The 21040-nt window shown below is 45.0% G+C and overlaps 1 protein-coding gene across 3 annotated transcripts in view; it reads left to right on the top strand.

Annotated features, from left to right (window-relative positions):
- The window catches only part of ABCA3 (ATP binding cassette subfamily A member 3), a 338890-nt gene that overhangs the window by 201798 nt on the left and 116052 nt on the right, over positions 1-21040 (top strand). For all 3 annotated transcript variants that reach the window (XM_030211949.1, XM_030211951.1, XM_030211950.1), the window contains exons 19-20: positions 17068-17374; positions 18008-18281. In XM_030211949.1, coding sequence (XP_030067809.1) covers positions 17068-17374; positions 18008-18281 — 581 coding nt within the window. The remainder of the gene's footprint in view (positions 1-17067; positions 17375-18007; positions 18282-21040) is intronic.

A 21040-nucleotide genomic window follows, 5' to 3' on the forward strand; every position in this document is an offset into this window, starting at 1 on the left:
GCATGTATTTAACCATAAGATGAAGTTTTATAAATCTTTGATGTTACTATTCCATAATAGGAAAACATCCTCAATAAATCGTCTCCACATTGCAATATTACTTGCAAAAGGTGAACTACCTAACCATTGTTTTTCAAAATCAATCATAAATAGATTGGCTACTATGGGAGCACAAGTGGCCGCCATCGCCACTCCTGAAACTTGTAAATAATATAAGTCTTCCCCAAACAAAAAATAATTTCCCTTGAATACCAATATGGCTAAAGATGTCAAAAAATCTGTGGGTACTTCTACAGGACAAGCTCTTTCTTCCAAGGTTTCAATAATCACCCGCAATGCTTGATCCTGAGGAACTGACGTGTACAAGGGCCTAATATCAAGGGTAACCATCAGGCATTGCTTGATAAGGTTAGTGTCTACTTTACACAAAAGTTGCAGAAAATGTTTTATATGTTTTAGATATGACTTAGACTGAAATACTTAATTTTTCAAAAAATAAAATCTATAAAAGATAATGGTTCCAAAAGAGACCCCCTACAGGACAATATTGGGCGTTCCTGAGGATGTTGAGTATTTTTTTTTGTATTTTCGGAAGGAGATAGAGGGCTGGTATCACAGTATGCATCAAATTCAAAAAACTCGATTCCAAACCTTGAGAAGTTAGATCTTTTATCAAAATTTGTAATCTGACAGTGGGATCTTCCATCAAGTTTACATATATGTCGGGGGGGGGGGGGGGGGGGGGGGGGGGGGTCACGTGATGGCAGGGACCTGAGCGGACGACTCGAGGCTGCTCTCCTCAGGCTTGATAAAACAGCTTTTTACAGCGGCACTAGCGAATTTAGACCCGCGATAACTGAAGAATAATAAAGAGCAGTACTTACTGACCCGACGTGGAGCAGGAGGAGATCCCCTGGGTGTGGACGCACCGGCATGCCGTCGAAGACTCCGCGGTCACAAAAAAGAAGCGGAGCGAACACTGTGGACAAGATGGCGTCCGGGAAAGAGCAGGCTGCAGATTTCAGTAGTCAAACCCCGCCAGTGATCGCGTTGCAGGAGGTGGCGATCAAGGAGATTATGAAGCACATGGCAGCGGTATTAGATGACAAGCTCTCTACCCTGCATGCCTTTATGGACGAACTCAAAGAGAATCTGGCAATGCAGGGGAACCGCATACAACAGGCAGAGAAACGGATCTCTCAGCAGGAGGACCTCACGACTGGAATGTCTACCCAGCTAATTGCATTGGACAAAAGATGCAAAGTGCTGGAAGACAGAGTTTAAGATCAAGAAAATAGGAGCAGACGCAATAACATCAGGTTGGTGGGGGTTCCAGAAAATGTAAAAGAAAAAGATTTATGGGACTTGGTTGAAACATGGCTACCTAAAAAGCTGGGCCTTGTGGTGGAGGGGCAGCGCCTAAAGGCAGAAAGAGTGCACCGCGTGGGAGTGCTGAAAGAACAACATAGCAGGCCACGCCCGGTAATTGCACGCATTTTTAACTATGCGGACAAGGCCCAGCTGATGGAGAAATATCGCCAGCGCAGGAGTTTGGTCTATAATGGAACCAGCTTACTGATGTTTCAAGATTTTTCCCCTAGAGTGTCGGAGCTCTACCGGCGTCTGTCTCCTTATTGCTCTCAGCTCTTTAATAAGGGAATCAAGTTTTCACTGCAATACCCAGCCCGGGTAAGTGCTGCATGAGGGTCGCGTTTTATTCATGGAAAAACCTGAGGAGCTCCAATCATTCATGGAGCAATTGAAGTGAGGGGCAACTTAAGAAAGCAGTACCACAGTGGACGACCAGTGGGGGATGCAGACCTGGATTACTTGAGAGCTTATTCATGGACATTGAACGTTTGGCCAGAAGGAGGTACTTTCCAGTAGGGAACACTGGCTGCTTGTCGACTGACTACAGCAGTGGAGCGTTGGTGAGAGGAATGCTTACCTTTGGCGCCAGAATCAAGTAGGACTAGTGGACCTTATTGGGAGACTCGAGAACAAGCCCCAGTGATATGTCCGCTTGAAAGGAACAACGTAGTTTGGCCAGCAGATGTTTGGATGCTGTGTACAGCCACTCCTCTTGCAGATCAGACATGTCTTTTAATCTCTCTTCAGTGGCGGACATACGGGACTCCTTCGCAACTGTTCATTGCAATAGTTAAAGGGGCAGCGAACAATCAGTCTATACAGGCCTGTATAAAACACAAGGGGGAGGGGGGGTGTTATGAAGGCTGTGGTGGATGTTTCTGCTAAGGGGGGGATTGAAGTTGTTATAGTTAGCCTGTTTTATGTTAACCTTAGAAGTTGGTGCCTTATATGGGGTGCATCGGGGAGAGGAGCAGCTTTCTTGAACAAGGGTTGTAGCACTGGTTGTTCTAGGGGGGAGGAGGGGGGATAGCGGGGAGGGAGTTGTAAGGAAATGGAAGGGGAGGGAAGGGGAACTTAGGGGGTGCGTTGTTTTGGATCTGAATGTGGGAAGTGAGCAGCCTGATGAGAGTGGTTGTGGGGAAGCAATGCTGTGGGATAGGGCTGGAGGAGGGGAGGGGGAGGGAGGGGAAGATGGGAAGGGAGGGGGTGGGGGGATGCTCCTGGAGAACCGGGAACCCAACCGAAAAAAAAATCCTGGATTTGGCAGAGTGCATTCCATGGGAATAGGAGGGGGGTGGTGAGTTGGGACATCACCCCAAGATACTGTAAGGGCTGCTTGAACCCTAGAGTGATGTTGACTAATGAGTAAACTAAGATTTGGGTCTTTGAATGTTGATGGGATTCATTCATCCGTCAAACGTTCCAAGATTCTGTCTTACTGCGCTAAGATGCACATTGATGTTTTATTTCTGCAGGAGACTCATCTCTCTCAGATTGAACACCAAAAGTTGAAACGGGGATGGGTAGGGGAGGTGGTCTCGTCCTCATACAATAGTAGACAAAGGGGCGTGTTATATTATTCCATAAAAAACTCCATGTAAGCATGCATAAGTTAGTTCAAGACCCGGAGGGCCGCTGTATTTTGTGGCTGGGGGAGGTAGCGGGACAGAAGGTCGCCCTTTGCTCTGTGTATGCACCCAATGTGTATTCTCACTCCTTCTTCTCCAACCTGTTGGCGCAGTTGGTCTCTATCGCTGGATATCAGCTGATATTGGGCGGAGATTTTAATATCACGGCGGACCCCTCGATTGACTGCAAGCCAGCAAAAACTAGAGCATCTGCTTGGGAAGGCAGGGGGGTGCAATTTTTGATGCATGAATTAGGGCTGTTAGATATTTGGAGGGTATTACACCCGGAATCCTATGAATACACTTTTTTCTCACAGGTCCACGGAGTCTACTCCAGACTGGATTACTTGCTTCTGGACCCATCATTTTTATCGAGTGAGAGAAGCAGATATCGTAGATGGAGCTGTCTCGGATCACTGTCTGGTATGGGTTGAGATACACTGGTGTCAGGGGGAGGAGGTGCGACAGTGGCGCATGAACCCAACCCTTTATTTAGATCTTGACTTTAGAGCGTTCCTGTTGCAAAAGTGGGATAACTACCTAAAAGAGAACGACCCTGAGTCGGTGGGCCCCATAACATATTGGGAAGCCGGGAAAGCAGTGATGCGGGGTCATATTCTGGCCTACACAGTGAAAATAAATAGGGAGAGGAATAGACAATTGATCACATTAACTAATCAATTGCAGCAGCTGAGAGGGCAGCATATCCGTACCAGGGAGGAGGGAGTAAGGCGGGAATACTGGGCGGTGAGGAGGCAGATAAATGATATTTTAAATGCCAGGGCAGCTCACGACATTAATATATATAAATATAATCTTTTCCGCTGGGGAAATAAGGCAGGGAAGTTGTTGGCTGCGTTGGTGCGGCAGCGAGGGGCGAAGAAGATTATAAGCAAGATTAGATCGGCCGACCAGAGAGTGGTGACATCGATAGAGGACATACAGGAGGAATTTGTCAAATTTTATAAAGCATTATACAACAAAGGAGAGATAGATAGAGAGCAGAGGGAGTCCTTTTTCCAGGATCTTGCCCTCCCTCAGTTGACGCAGGCACAGCGAGATGTACTAAATGCCCCGGTGGTTGGAACGGAGGTTTGCCAGGCAATTAAGAGATTGAAGCTGGCAAAGGCCCCTGGGCCCGATGGGTTAAGTCCAGAGTGGTACAAAATTTTGGGAGAAAGGTTGTGCCCTCCATTTCAGGAGTTGTGCCATCACTTGTGCACTGCGGGAGGGGATGGTGGTGGAGGACTGACTCATGCACTTATCGTGGTGCTCCCGAAGCTGGGAAGAGACATGGAATTGTTGGGATCGTATCGCCCGATTTCACTCCTGAATCAGGACATAAAGCTCTTTGCGAATATCATGGCGCATAGGCTAGGAGCAGTCTTACGGCATTATTACATACGGATCAAGCAGGCTTTGTGCCGGGGTGATACGCGTCATCCAACGTTCTTAGAGCCTTGTCGGTATTGCAGAAATGGGGGGCCATGCCGGGAGATGCCATTATCACCAGTTTAGACGCGGAGAAAGCCTTTGACAAGATACTGTGGGATTACTTGTTCTGGGTGCTTCCTCAATTTGGCATCATGGGAGAGTTTCTAGGGGGCATACGAGCGTTGTATAGTAACCTTACTGCCCAGATCTTAATTAATAGCACGTTGTCCCAGTCCTTCTCTCTGGAAAGGGGCACAAGGCAGGGGTGCCCGTTGTCGCCAATGCTGTTTGTGCTCTCGCTTGAACCCTTTGCTATTAAAATTCGGCAGTCCAAGGAGATTATAGGAATCAAGATGGGTGTCCAGGAATTTAAAATAAATATGTTTGCGTACGACATGCTCATATATTTGGATAACGCCACCGAGACTGTACCCAGACTAATAATGTTGCTTTTGCAGTTTGGCTCCTTTTCTGGGCTGCGTATAAATTTTGACAAGTCAGAGGCCCTACCGGTATCATCGCCCTGTAAGTGCCAGCAGTTGCATCCTTTTCCCCTTGCATGGTCCACGGGCACTCTGAAATATCTAGGAGTGTACCTACACAGAGACTTGAGAGTGATATACCGCAAAAATGTCCAGGACAAATTGGATAGTCTACGGAAGTTGTGTCATCGGTGGCGCGACCTCCCTCTTTCTTTACTAGGAAGGGCAGCATTGGTTAAAATGGTCATGCTGCCAAAGATATTGTACGCTATACAGATGTTACCTTTATGGATCACGAGGAAGGATGAATCCTACTACAAAGGGTTCATTGGAACCTTTCTATGGGCAGGGCGACGGGCGCGGATAGGTTTTGCCAAACTAACACTGGATAGGGCAAGGGGAGGGATAAATTTGCCAGATTTGCGCTTATACAACGTGGCGGCAATGCTGCGCTGGATTCATGAATTGCATTCGGGGAATTCCAAATTTGCACCGCAGGCTATATGGCAGGATGAGCAGCTTCAGCAGTCGGCATTCAATCTTTTGCAAGGGGGGAGGAGCATGAAAGGGGGTATTGGGTTTTTGCTCCACCCTTTGAGTCGGGCATGGGCTTGGTGGAGAAGGGTATTGAGGGGAGCGATGGGCGCGTCACCCTTCCTTGCAGCAGTTGACAACCCTCAATTTCTGGCAGGACAAGGAGGGTCGCGTTTCAAAATCTGGGCCTGAAATGGATGCCAATATGTGGGGGATTTTACAGCACTGGGGGGCGGGCTTTTCCCTACATTCGAGCAGGCAAGGGTACGATGGAATTTGTCCCAAGCAGATGTTCTGCCCTTTTTACAATGGAGGCATTACTGTGCGTCCCTAACTCCGGTACGGTCCCAAGGGCCGACCTTCTCCCGGTTAGACAAGATATTCTGTCAATTGCCAGAAACGGCCAATAAACTGGCAGTGTGGTATGCGGTGGGGAGGGAACAGAAGGCAGCGCCTTTTTTTGCTGGCTTAGCACGATGGTGGAGTGAACAATTGAGGGAGGAAATTACTATGGGAATGCTGTCCAACTGCTTTCAGGGGGCGTTCAGAATGACCTCCAGTGCAAATCTACAAGAAATGAAGTTTAGGCTGCTTCATGGTGTTTTTATAACGAGGGAGAAGGCTAAACGAATGGGATTATGGGAAGACGACACATGTGCGGTGCAAACATAAAGCGGGGTCCCTTGTTCACACCTTCTTGGAGTGCTCGAAGTTGGGCATCTTCTGGACGGGGGTGCTGGAGACACTGGGGCGCTTGCTGGCAACGCAGGTGGAGTGGTACCATAGGGTGGTGCTGCTGGGAGATGACGGCACTTTGAGAGAGCAGGGGCTATCCCCATCACAAGTACGCTTTGCCTGTGTGGCGCTAATACTGGCGAACTGGGTAATTGAAGCACCCCCAACTGTACAGCAGTGGAGAAGTAAGATGACGCAGATGGCGCACTGGGAGGAGGAACGCACTAAATCCTCCGGCCAGAGGGGTCAAGCATATAGATATAAGTGGCAGCTTTACATGGTTACGAATCCAGGTTCACAAAGTTCTCCGGGATCGGGCGGGGGGTTTGGAGGGGGGACGGGAGTAGCGGGGAAGGGTTGTTACTGTGGGGTGGAGGGGGATAATGATAAAACCGGGTGAATGGAACACTGACTGACTGATTATTGGCACATGCAGGGGCAGCTTAATGGAGAAGTAGGTAACAGCATTTTAAACTGCTTTATGCACACAAAAAAAAACTTTTTGCTAGTATGGTTACCCTTGCTTATTTGCGTTGTAATGTAATGCTGTTGATGTTCTGGAACCTTAATAAAAATTATTTTCAAAAAAAAAAAAGTTTACATATATGTCACGTCTGTGGCCGTGACCACCCTCAGCCTTATCTTCTTTCTGGGGGTCAGCAGCTCTGCTGGCTTCTGTCTGTGTTTGTGTTTGTCTTGTCTCTAGCCTCTGGGCTGATTGCTTCACTAGACCTCACCTGTGTGGGCTATGCCTCTCTAGGGAGCCAGCATCTAAGATGGCTGCCACCGGCTCTGTGCCAGCTTCCAAGATGGCTCCTGCTTGTCTTTCCTGTGGGCTCACTTCCTATGTGTGTCAAGCCTCTCTTTGGGGTCTGTGTACTTCCTGCTTCTGCCCTACTGCTGGTGACTCATCAGTGAGAGCCTTCATAAGGAAGTGCTGTGCTTGCAGTCCTGGCCTTTGCATAAGTGTTATAAGTACATAAGTAATGCCACACTGGGAAAAGACCAAGGGTCCATCGAGCCCAGCATCCTATCCACGACAGCGGCCAATCCAGGCCAAGGGCACCTGGCAAGCTTTCCCTGTGGAAACATTAATAGCAGGAACTCATTACATTCCTAGCGCCCGTTTCATTGCGTTAAGAAACGGGCCTTTTTTTACTAGTATGTATATAATGTGAAAGGCCTTATGTAAACTTACAAAACCCCCGTGAGAGGCATAGCGTAAAGTTACCCCCCCCCCTTATTCTCCGGCAAAACAAACTAAGCAGTTACAGAGATAAGCAAAGAGAAAAGTAGCCCCAAGGTCCTTAGTAGCCTTTTTTCAATGCCAAAAAAGCTTCCCTTCTCTCCTGCTTACTCTTATGTACATCTGGTTAAACCGAAATGCGCTGCCCACAAAACAAATCATCCATATTTCTAAATTATAATCTAATGACCGCATTTAGGTCTTGTTCAAATACAAATGATGCCAATAGAGTAGCTCTTTCAGTTATTTTAGATATGGAATCCTCCAGAATAGTTGAGATGTCGTTAAGATCAGTCTTCTCCACTCGTGGTTGACCCCTTGTAAGTCACCAAATATTGTTTTCAAATCCGGTAGAAAGTAAGCTTTGTTTAAAGGAGGAATAACTTCAGAAGATAGCTTCAAAATTTCCACAGCATACTTTTGAAACACATCCACAGGGTTCATTTGGAAAATTCAGAAAGCGAAGATTTTAATCTTCTATTATAATTTTTAAATTGTTCAAGCTTATTTTGTTCAGAACATTACTTTAACCAAAGAGGCTCTTAGGTCAGGTCAGGTTAGTAAGTGTCTGCTGCACTACTGCTTAGCCTCTCTCTCTGGGTTCCAGCCCAGTTTCTTTCTGTGTCTATGTCTCTGTTGTCCTTCCGTGGGGGGTCTTCCCTGCCACTGTCTGTCTGTGGACTGCGGGTCCTTCCTGGCTTACCCTGTGTTTGGGTTGAAGCCTCTGTTCCTGGCTTACCCTGTGTTTGGGGTGAAGCCTCTGTTCCTGGCTTTCCCTGTGTTTGGGGTGAAGCCTCTGCTCCAGGCTTACCCTGGGTTGGGGTGAAGCCTTTGTCCGGGTTTGTTCTCTGTCTGTATGCGAAGCCTCAGCCTTTGTGGGTTCCCCAGTCAGTGTGTGGAATGGCTGTGGCTTCAGACCCTTGGCCTGTTCTTCCTGGTTACTCTGTTTGCTGTGCTGCCTGCCCAAGACCCTTGGCCTGTTATTCCTGGTTTGCTCTCTTTACCCTGAACCCTGCCTTGCCTAGCCTGTGTGCCTACCCTGCTTGTATATCCTGAGGGTATATCCTGAATCCTGTATCTGTCTGGCTAGTGTGTTTTCCTGGGTGATTATTCCTGTATCCTGTCTCTTCCTAGCTAGAGGGTTTACCCTGTGGATATTCCCGGATCCCCGTTTAATCTAGTGTGTTGCTGCCCTAGTCCTTGCTCCTGCTAGCTTCTGTACGCCTTGTGTTCCTTGGTCTGTCTTCCGGGTCTTGCTAGTGGCTGTGCAGCAGCACACTGTCTGAGTCTAGTTCCGTGCCCTGTCGCCCTCTTGTATCCCAGACCCAGGGTGGGTCCTCTGGATCTTCAGTTCCTGCCTTATCCTGCAAGTCCTGCTGGCCACCTGCACTTCGGAGCTCAACTCCGGAGGAACGGTGGCTAAGTGCAGGTGAAGCTGTTCCTGTTTCGTCTGTTCTAGTTGCCTGCCTTGTACTACTCCAGTTCAGAGTTCCAGTACTGCTCTTCGGGGTATCCAGTTCCAAGGTGGTCTTGCCTGCCGCTCCTCGGCAGTGGCCCAAGGGCTCACGAACTCCAATCCTGCCTCGAGGACATGACAGAATGCCAAGGCCCTCGAGAACGCAACAATATACTTCTGGATCTCCCAATTGTATATCTGCTTCTTGAAGGTAATCACTTTGATTTTATACAATAACTGCTCTCCTTTATCTGCTTTCTTAATAATGATATCTTCATTACCCTGAAGACGTTTCAAAGAATTGCATTCTTCATTGGTCAAATTATCTCTGAAACGTAAATGTGCTTGCTTGACATCTCTGAGAACCAATTTTTTGAAAACTTTAATGATCGGATCCAAAGGACCTGAAGGCATCCAGGTCAACTTGGGCCTAAATCTAGAATAGTCAGAAACACTGTCTTGTTTTCTGAAAAAAATCTTCAATTGTAAGGTTCTGATGAGCCTTTCCATGTCAATGTTGAATTGAAATTCACTAAATCCAAAAGCAGGAACAAATGATAACCCCTTAGCTAACAACGTCATATCAGAACTGGATAAAGCTTGGTTGGATAAATTAATTACCACTGATTTATCATCTGCTGGGACCGTATTTGCGGCCGAGTCCATATGTTGCTGTTCATCCTGCCCCTCCGAGAGTATCAGTACAGACATATATCCATTTTGTTTGACAGTTTTTCTGAGATTATATGTGGATATGAATTCAATTTGGTGAAAAGAATGCTGTAGAAGTAGTATTCACGGGCCCTGCAGGGAGGGAGCTCCAGCCATCACATGCCTACTGATTGGCTATGGCCAGTCTTGTCGGGCTCCAGAAAGAACCACAGTCAATATTTCTTAGCCAGAGTACTGTCACTTCAGTGACTGACCTAAACAAGAAGGGTTAAAAATGGAGAGAAAATTCTTGGTAGTTATGAATTGTGGCGAAACAGGGAATTTGCCTGCTTGTAAATTGTATAGCTATTGTTTGTGATGTGCATTTCCTTTGTTTGGCCAGCAGATGGTGACTGTCATTTGTTTGTAAAGTTGTTACAGAACTGTCAGTTTCTTCTTTCCGCCAAAAGCTGTGAGGTATTTTGTTTTTAGTCGCAGATGAGGGAGTCAGTGGAAAGAGAAGGTTAGACTTCATAACCTGTGAGCAGCTATATTTTGTTTCTGAACTTCCCAGGTACTATTTAGGTAGTAGATAAATGTTTAGATAGTTTTATATTTGATCCATATTCAGTTATCTGTTATTGCCTGTTCTTTTCAACCTGTTTATGTGGTTCACTGTTCTACTCTGACAGTAAACCTGATTAATCTATTGACTGTGCTGCCCTAGACTGACTAAGAATCCTGGTGGTTTATGTTTTGGTCTGTGTGTGCTTTCTGGGAACTGGGGGACCCCTGAGAATGTGGTCCCAGTAACCTAGAAATCACCAAGGAATGACCTGGGGGTGGGAGACTTACCCAGAGGCAGGTGGGACTCAGTCAGTGGGGTAGAGGGTGCCAGTGTAGAGCACAAGCGGTAGGTGCAGGCTGACCTGAGCTGCGCTGGGGACAGACCCTCCAGGTGGCTGCAGGGTTGGCCCCAGGCAGGAGGCTAGGCATTTCGTCACATGAGTGAAGACTTATAGGGGTTAGTTCTATAAGGAACCATTTAGTTTTAGGTGGCAGGAATGTTTGGAAATGGCATTCATGTAACGCACGCAAATGACATCTTCCTTAGTGTCCTCAACTGACCAGTCCAGAACTTTAGGGTTATGCCAATCTACCAGCAGGTGGAGATAGAATTGAAATTTGCCCTGAAGAGCAATGTGCAGCTGCTCCAAATCAGTATTTCTCCTTCTCCAGCAGTTGGAAGATGTTTCCTTGTGTGACTTTTGGATTGTTGACACTTTGCTCCTGGTCCAATATCCCTGGTTTTCATTTGAGGTAGAGGAAAGGCCTCTAAATGATGGTTTTTTATAGGGGATATACCTAATGGTGCTTGATCCCCTCCTTCCCCCAGTCCTCCTTTTGATGGCTTTTTCATCCTGGAAAAAAAGAGAAAGCTTATACACCTTTAAAGAGAAGTGTTTCAAGCTTGAGTCTCTCTTATTAGAAAAGCTTCCTCGGCTGAACCTTGTCTCTATCATGGTACTGCACAAAGGTGGGTTGGAGGTGCCTCCATGCCAGTGAGTATTTAATTAAGTGTTTTGTCTGCTCCAGTCCTGCCTTCAGGTTTTAAGTGGCTTTCTTTATTTTAACCCCTGCTTATTTTTAGACTCTCCTTTGATGGCAGTGCTGCCTAAAGCTGTAAAGCACTGCCTTGTTCAATTTTTCTGTGCAGTAACAACTTCTTTCACAATGGTTGCAGTAAGTTTTTGTAAAGATTTAGCATCCTCCTGAACCACCGTCATCTTGTCCTTTCCAAAGCCTTGGAAAGGTTGTCTGTAGTACTTATGAGAGTAGTAATTTCCTGAGTTGACTTAAAGGCATATTTTCAAAGTACTTAGACTTACAAAGTTATATAGTAACCTTGTAAGTCTTAGAAAATGAGCCTCTTAGCCACTGGAGAGCTTTCCAAATGCTCTCCATTGTCACCATCTCTGGTCTCATCTGCGGAGCAAGAGTCTCAGCAGGAACACTAGTGATCTTCAAGCCTGCTCCTTGAATAGGGATATCTTCCTCAGCCTCCATTTCCTGAGTAGGCCCCTGCTGCATCGCTGATCCATGCAGGTGGAGTGGAGTGTTGGGAGCTGGCAGGCTCTCCTACATCCGTCAAAACAGCAGGACCCCCACCAGCCTCAAATGCGGGGTTCTGGCAGCAAACCACTCAATGGAGTGCTGAATCAGAGAGGAAGTCTTCGCCATCGAGGAATCTGCTTTAACAATCCCCTTATGCTTAGTATTCAGCATAACAATAAAGAAGACAAGTATAACAAAACGGCAGTCAACAGAAAGAATAGACCGAAACCAGGTATATGTCACCATCTTGACACGCCCTGAGTTTCTGAGTTGGTGGAGAGATTTAATGGGACATCAAAGCTTATGCTGAAGACTTGTGGAGTTGGGAGACAGAGAGACATATTTTCAAAGCACTTAGCCTTCCAAAGTTCCATACAAACCTATGGAACTTTGGAAGGCTAAGTGCTTTGAAAATATGCCTAAGAGACTGAGAAAGGTACGTGGCCTACCTACTGTTTGCATATAGAAAAGTACCCCAGGATACTACTGGATTCTCTCTATTCAAGCTGCTTTATGACCGGAGGGTGAGAGGGGCCCTTGACCTAATAAGAGAACATTGGGAAGGGAAGTTTGACACCTCTGACACTCCTGTAATTGAATATGTGGTCAATATGCGGCAGCCTTTAGAAGACCTCATTGGTTTTGTTAGAGATAAATTGCAGGCAGCCCACACTAAACAAAAGACCTGGTATGATTGTAAAGCCCGAAACAGAGTTTTATGAGGGCCAGCAGGTACTTGTTTTAGTCCCTGTTTGTCAGAATAAACTTCAGGTTAACTGAGTGGTACCTTACAAGGTCATACGGCTCCTACATGACAAACTATGTAATCTGTATGGACTCTGAAGACAGAAAGCAGCATACCATTTATGTAAACATGTTAAAGACCTATGCAGATCGCACAGCTGTATGTATCCCCCTCTACTAGGAGATCAGGTATGGCTTCACTATCCTGACACTCCTGTGTCTGGATGTTGAACCCATACCTAATCTCCTAGCAGAGGGGAATATACACAACAAGTTGTAGTGGGAAAGCAATTAACCCCCACCCCAAAACAGCAACTGGAAGCAGTACTGCACACGTATGCTGATGTATTTTCTGCTAAGCCAGAAATGACTCATTTGGTTATTCACAATATAGACACTGGTGACCATAAACCACTGAAGTAAAATGCTTATCAAATATCTGTTATGGTCGAGAAGCAAATGAAGCAGGAGATTGATGAAATGCTAGGCTTGTGTTATAAAAATGTTTCATAGTCCCAGGGTTTCCCCTGTAGTTCTTGTCCCTAAGAAAGTTGGCACAACCCGCTTCTATGTGGATTACAGGAAGCTTTATTAATATACTGTATCTGACACCTATCCAGTGCCCCAGATGGACGAGTTAGACACTTAGCTAGGGCCCAATACCTGACCAAGGTGGACCTTAGAGCGGAGGAGTAGCCTAGTGGTTAGTGCAGTCGACTTTGATCCTGGGGAACTAGGTTCAATTCCCACTGCAGCTCCTTGTGACTCTGGGCAAATCACTTAACCCTCCATTGCCCCAGGTACAAATAAGTACCCGTATATACTATGTAAACCACTTTGAATGTAGTTGCAAAAACCACAGAAAGGTGGTATATCAAGTCCCATTTCCCCTTTCTCTTAGTTGATGGTACTGGCAGATTCCCCTAACAGCTTCTGCTGCTCTGGAGCGATCAGCATTTATTACCCTATTTGACCTTTATGAATTTACTATAATGCTGTTTGGGATGAAAAATGCCCTTGGTACATTCTAGTTCTTGGTCAGTCGTTCTCAGGTGGACTCCAGGAGCATACTAGGGCCTATCTTGATGACATTGCTGTGTACAGTCACACCTAGGATGACCATCTGATCCATTTAAATGATGTGTTGGACCAGATCCAGGAAGCCTGCTTGACCATCAAACCCAGCAAATGTCAGATGGAAATAGCAAAAGTCCAGTATTTAGGACACAGAATGGAAGGTGGACAGTTAAAGAAGCCTGAGCCCACTAAGGTAGAAGCTATACAAAACTGCCCCCCCCCCCAAACCAGAAAGCAAGTACTGGCCTTCCTCAGGACAGCAGGGTATTACAGAAAGTTTGTGCTTCATTATAGCACCATAGCCAAGCCCCTTGACTGACCTGACTAAAAAGAGACTGCCCTGAATCATTTCCTGGCTGTCAGAGTGTGAAACGTCTTTCCAGACGTTAAAGACTGCATTACCTATCGCCCCAGTATTAGCTGCGCTGGACTGCCATCAAAGATTTGTGGTACAGACTTGATGCCTCAACATATGGCATTGGGGCTGTTCTCAGGTGAATAGCAAAAGGAAAGAGTACCCCATTGTGTATCTGAGCCGCAAGCTTCTGGTCAGAGTGATTACACATACCAGTGTTGATAGAGAATGCTTGGCCTTAGTGTAGGCCCTTAAGAAACTACAACCGTATCTGTATGGGTGAGCTTTACTGTCATCACAGATCACAATCCATTGGTCTGGCTTAAGAATCTCAGAAGAGAACAGGAAGCTACTTCGGTGGAGCCTATCCCTACAGATGTATAACTTTACCATACAACACCGGAAGGGCAGTGAGCATGGCAATGCCAATGGACTCTCCAGGAACGAAGAGCCAGGACTGTCCTGACACTAGACTGTTGAGACCCGACCAGCGGTCTGAACAGGCCGCAATCCGGGGTCTCTCTTGAAGGGGGGGGGGGTGGCAAACTGGGAACTTTCATGCTTTGTGATTTGTAATGCTGCCATATGACACTTTTCTTCCCTTCAGTGTATTTCCCTTGATTGGCCAAAAAGTGGTGTCTGACCTCTGCATTATAGCTATAGCAGAGGTCTGTTTTCCTTGTAGCTTACCTTCCCCAAAGAAAAGAGGAAAACCCCTGAGGAGAAAAGTAACCTACAGTGTCATTGACCAAATGTCCCCAGTGCTAATGCTCTGTTCTCTGATTGACCCTGAAGCCAAAAACCTAACCCAGAATGTGCTAGAACTCCCCAGTCTCAGTTGGGAGTGTGGAGAGAGTAGACCTCTGCACTGAGACCCTGTTCAGTTCCTATGAGCAGTTTCTTTTCCTGACCTCCCCAGGTACTACTTGGTAGTAAAGTGTTCAGTTAGATTTAACATTAAATCCTTGCTATTTTACCTGTTCCTGTTTGCTGTTTAAACTTTTACTGTTCACTGTTCTACGTTTTTAAATAATAAACTGTCACAGAATGCCTAGCCACTCACCTGGGGCTAACCCTGAGGCCACTTAGAGGGTATGTACCCAGCATAGCTCAGGTCTGCCTGCACCTGGGCATGTGCTCTACACTAGGGCCCTCCTCCTACCAACTGGGTCCATCTGCCTCTGGGTGAGTCTCCTGCAAGTTATTCCTGGTGATTTCTGTTACTGGGTCCACACTCCCAGTGGTCCCACAGTTCCTAGAAAGCACTCACAGACCCAACATACAAACCACCAGGATTCTTAGTCAATCCAGACAAGCAGAGTCAATAAACTAAAAAAAAAGTTTTATTGTTATAAAAAAATATTGAATAGTGAACTATAAAATCAGATGGAAAATAATAGGTAACTGAATAAGGATCAATTATAAAACTAAACATTTTCTCACTACCTGGATAGTGCCTGGGAAGTACAGGAAATATAGCTTCTCACAGCTTACAGAATATAACTGCTCACAGGGTCTCAGTAAAGAGGTCTTTCTCTCTCTACTTCCAAACTGAAACTGGAGAAAAACTCAGTATTTCCAGACTGCATTTGAGCAACTGGGCCAATCAGAGATCAGAACAACATTTTTTAAAACAATGGAGTAACACAGTCAACAGACCTCTTCTAGAAAAAACATGTGGGCGATGATACTGTAAATTCAAGTTTTATTGCATAAAAGGACTCGACACGGCACCGTGTTTCGACTAGTGTGCCTGCATCAGGAGTCTCATGCACTTGTAGGTAATTGTGAAGTAGCTTGTAAATCTGAACATGAGCTTCTCTAAGGCAGTCTTTAAAAAGACTCTAGAATTTAAAGACAGAGTTCTTTGATACGGAAGGCAGGAAAGCTTTCCTTCCTGCTTTCAGGATACACAAGCTCCTGTCTCAAATTTGTCTCCCGTTATGGCTTCAGAGCCCTGGAACATGGGACTGTGTATGCAAGCTTTGGGGCCAGTGGCCCTAGATGTAGTACCTTCGGTGGGAGCACGTATGAGACCACGCAACTATCTCTGCTGAGCTGTTGGTTTCTCATCTCTCAGGAGTACAATTGTCACCTTCCCTGAACTTCTGAAGTGAAAGGCAACATGAACTGGTGGCTCCAGATTGGCCAAGGAGATTGTGGTATGTGGATCTGTTATGTCTTTAGTTAGATCAACCTCTGTGTCTTCCTCTCTACCCAGTCCAGATGGAAAATCCATGTCCCTTTGGTCTTACAGCTTGGTTCTTGAAAGGTCAAAGTTGAGGAGGAAAGGATATAGTGAGAATGTTGTGATCTTGCTTCAGGCTGCTGCTGCTACTTATTTCTGTAGTTCTACTAGATGTATTCAGCACTGTACACATAAGCAGGTACTTTCTCTGTCCCTAGTGGGCTTGTAATCTAATCTTTTTTTGTACCTAGGGCAGTGGAGGGTTAAGTGACTTGTCCAGGGTCACAAGGATCTATGGTGGGAATTGAACCCGGTTCCCAAGGATTTCAGCTCACAGCAGTAACCATTAGGCTACTCCTCCAGTAGGAAGTGTTCTACTTTGGTGGCATACACTAGGTTTTGGAGAGTTTTTGCAGTGTGGTGTTCTGAAAGGGTTATTTCTCGTTTTCAGTCTTTTTTTTCACTCATACTGATTTGGAGCAGCTACAGAGCCTCTTTAGGGCAGAGCTATGTACTCTGTCTCCATCTCCTGATAGATGAGTATAATATGCATGTTCTGAACTGGTCTATTGGGACTAAAGAAAAGAAAATGAGCATGCAAGTCCTAATTTCTCCTTATAGAAAACCAACTAGAGGCAAAGTATGCGCCTCATTTGATGACACGCATTTTGCCGGTGGGCATACACATGGCAGAGTTTAGACAGAGAGCACAGTATTGTGTAAATTATAAAATACTGAAATTTCCATTCATTCTGGCTGACCATTAGGTTGAAGCTTTACACCAGCTATAGGATTGGAGTTAGTGATCATGACTTAAATATAAGCATGTTTCTGCCACTTCTGCCAGTATTCTTTATAGAATTGATTTCAAATAAGTGCCATAAACCACACCACTAATAGGCGCCTTGTTAAAGATTAACCTTCATTATACTTTTGCCTCAGAAAGGCCCCATTATGGTTGAGTTGGAAGCAAAAGGGAGCAAGAGAAAAGTTACCTTTTTTTTCTTTTTAAATGTTATGTTTTCTGATTCTCCTTATTCTCTCTTTCCAGCTCACTCTTTTTTGCCAACAGTTCTATGCCATGTTTATGAAGCGAGCTGTGTACAGCTGGCGGAACTGGAAGATGATGGTTGCACAGTTCTTGGTGCCACTTATCTTCACAGCGTTTGCACTGATTGTAGCCAAGACATTCCCTGGGCCACAGGATTCTCCAGCACTTCGGCTTAGCTTGGAACCTTATGGCCATACTGTGGTACCCTATTCACTCATGCCCAACACATCTTTACTAGCACAGAGGCTGGCCCAATATTATGTGGACTCGCTTGCGTCACAGAAGGGTACTGAGCAGGAAGTACTGGGTAAGCAGAGAGGTGATGGAGAGCGGCATTTGGAATGTCTGTATAAAATTCAGGGCCGCCACAAGTGGGGGCAGAGGGGGCAAGGTTTCCCGGCCCAGACTTCAAGGGGGGCTCAGCACCGGCATTGCTTACAGAAGCAGGCAGAAGGTTCTGCTCCCTTGTTTTCTCTCTCTCCCTCTCCTGCTCCTCTATGTCAGGACCCAGGTGATTGTGTTAATGTGATAACCTGGGTTCTGTTACACAGGAGCAGGAGAGTGACAGACAGAGGGAGGAGCAGACACAGGAAGGTAAGGGAGTGGAGACAGCGGCCTGAGTGGAGGGGGTGGTGGCCCAGGCCAGGCTCTGTCTCTCGGCGGCCCTGATAAAATGTGTATGCTGCTTTGTGTTAAGTCAGGTAAGACTAGAAAAGATATTGCATGGTTTCATGCACATTTAATTCAAAAAGCAAAACATAAACATTTTGGATTTTTATACTCTAGTTTGCTATACCCGCAGTTCATGGCTTGAGCCACAACAGGAGGCCAGTTTTTTGAGGGGTTTAAAATTTAACACTTAAAAGCATTTTCTTGTAGTTTGCTATTCTAAGAGATTGTCTTGGGGTTTTTTTTTGTTTGTTTGTTTTTTGTTTTTCAGGTGATCTGGAGAACTATTTGATAATGCAGGCCTCTGAGGAGGGAGGAGCCTTTAATGAACACTGTGTTGTTGCTGCATCCTTTGAGGAAATGCAGAACAAAACTATAATCACTGCCCTGTTCAACAATCAAGCATTTCATTCCTCCGCCACTGCGCTCATGCTGGCTGATAATGCCCTTTTCAAACTTGTGGCTGGGCCTAATGCCTCCATCTCTGCCACTAACTACCCTCAGCCACGCAACATGAAAGAGATGGCCAAGGATCAGCTTCTGAAGTAGGTATTTTCTTCATCTCTCTTGCTCTCTCTCTCTCTCTCTTGGCATGTCTACTTTTGTATCTTTCAATACCCAGAGGATGTAAGAGCTCCTGTAAACTTTCTGCTGCCTGCAGTGCCACTCCAGAGCATAAAACTGACACCTGTCACAGGTAGGTCTGCACAAACCTTTATAGCAGTTGTGAGCAGGGCATCTAATTGTTCAAGGGCTCTCAGGAGAACATGTGGTAAGGGTACGTTGCATATAGGTATCAGATCCAGAAAGTAAAACAGAAGATGCCAGAAAATCTGTGGTTAATTCGGTGTTGCTGGCTCTGTTATAGTATTACAAACTTCAGTACTTTTGAAATTATTTTTGTTGTACTCATTAGTTTCAATAGGGACTCGCATAGACCACTCAGGTCTTATAGTATCCACTCGTTTCTAATCATCGCACATTTTTTTCATTATTTATTTATGTATTTAAATATTAAAAGTCCATATGCTTTAGTATTTAAATGGCCACTTAGCTTAGAAATTTCTGGGTCCCGACATGGACCATGTTTCGCTAGGTAGCTGTTTCAAGAGACCCAACTATAACATTTCTTCAATTGTGAGAGGTCCCTGAAAATCAAAAAAATCACAACAAATTCAAATGTTTTTGACAACAAAAATAATTTTATAAGCACTGAAGTTGACAATTCATTTAAGCATTCAGTTAGATGGTATTTGTATGTTGTTATTCTGGTATCCCATGAGCACATTATTGTTCCCCTTGTATGGTAATGGTTTAATCTCTTACAGTATTTACAGTTGGTGGTACAACCATTTGACCCTCCTCATTTCTCTAAAAGGGTCTATTCATAACTGTCACAGGAATTATTCTTTTAAATTATGTAGTGTGTGTGTTTTAAATGTTATGTAGCAATTGTGCCAGGATTCTACGAGTCATTCACCGTAGCTGAAATTTGCAGAGCTGTGCCTCAGCTTTTCCAAATCTAAGTTTAGAGCAACTTAAAATCATGTATACGAGTAATTTCCCTGGCCAAGTGGACTTACAATCTAAAAATCAAACCGCCCAAAACACTGAAGCTTGTCTCATATGTAGATCACCTCATTTCAGCAAAGCAGCACCTCTTATATGATCTACATTGGTTACCCATACAAGATAGAATATCTTTCAAGCTATGTATTTCACTCACCAAATTTTTTTTTTAATTTTTAGAAGTCTTTATTGAACATTATTAATTCTGAACATAGTGTAACTAACACATTCGCAATACAAGTTTGCACATAGCAATGTGCCAGATACATAACAAAGAATACACAGTTAAGTTTGCCATGCATAATCAAATACAGAATATACTTCAACTTTTTAATTGTGTTTTATAGATGACCTCCCATTTCCTACCTATCGACCTCCCCCCCCTCCAGATCCACCTCCCCTAAACCCTCCCCCCCTCCCCCCTTCCCCCAGTGCTGTCTCTGGTCCTTCACACTCGTAAACTACATTCTCTCTTTTTTTTTTTTTTCCTAGTTAACTGCATTTACAAAGAACTGCCATGTTGAGTGCCACTGACTTGTCCGGTGTTTTCGTGCGGCTATGAGCCTTTCCATTTCACACACATACTTTAATTTGTTTTGCCATCTTGTAATTGGGGGGACTGTTTTTTGTTTCCAATGCAACGCTATTGTCACTCTGGCTACTGCTGTCACCTGTCTCAGCAACTGCTGTTTACAAGATGTCAGTCCTCTCACCGGTGCAGAGAAAAGAAACACCTCAGGGACCCAAGGTATCCTACATCCCAGCCAACTCTGGAGCCTATCTTGCACTGCCTTCCAGAATGCCTTAACTTTAAGGCAACGCCACCATATGTGCCCCATGGTTCCCCTTAGGCCGCATCCCCTCCAGCACAGTCCCGTTGTCATCGGGTATATTCGCTGAAGTCGATCCGGGGTAAGATACCACCTATATAAGACCTTTACTGCATTTTCTTTGAGCGGTACACTCACCAAATTTTATATGGCAATGTCACCATGATATATGAATGACCTTATAGAACTACCAATGCATAATATTGCCATATCATCTAGGGAATAACTCACCTTACATTTCCCAGCTTGTAAGAATATAATTTACAAGATGATTTATAGTGCCAGTTTTTCTTATCAAAGCACTAAAACCTGGAACTGTTTACCTAAACCAATCAAACACATTTATGATTACCTATCATTTCGTAGGCATCTGAAAACCCATTTCTTCAATTTAACCTTGCAAAGAACTGATTCCAAATCAAAATAGCTTCAGACCTTATTATCCCCTATAATTATCCTTCTCAGCTAAGTTCCTATTAAAACTTCACCTATCAAAGACCCTTGCCTATCTAATTAAACAACCATTCCTCGTCTAATCTAAATGTTTGTTATTCCTTCCTTACTCCTTCAGTTCCCTATTATGTACATTAATTTTGCCATACTGGGACAGACCAAAGGTCCATCAAGCCCAGCATCCTGTTTCCAACAGTGGCCAATCCAGGTCACAAATACCTGGCAAGATCCGAAAAAAGTACAAATCAATTTATGCTGCTTATCCCAGTAATAAGCAGTGGATTTTCCCCAAGTCCATTTTAATAATGGTCTATGGACTTTCCCTTTAGGAAGCTGTCCAACCCCTTTTTTTTAAACCCTGCTAAGCTAACCGCCTTTACCCCATTCTCTGGCAACGAGTTCCAGGGCTTAATTACACATTGAGTGAAGAACGATTTTCTCCAATTCGTTTT

The sequence above is a fragment of the Microcaecilia unicolor genome, chromosome 8, assembly GCF_901765095.1.
Source record: "Microcaecilia unicolor chromosome 8, aMicUni1.1, whole genome shotgun sequence".
NCBI lineage: Eukaryota > Metazoa > Chordata > Amphibia > Gymnophiona > Siphonopidae > Microcaecilia > Microcaecilia unicolor.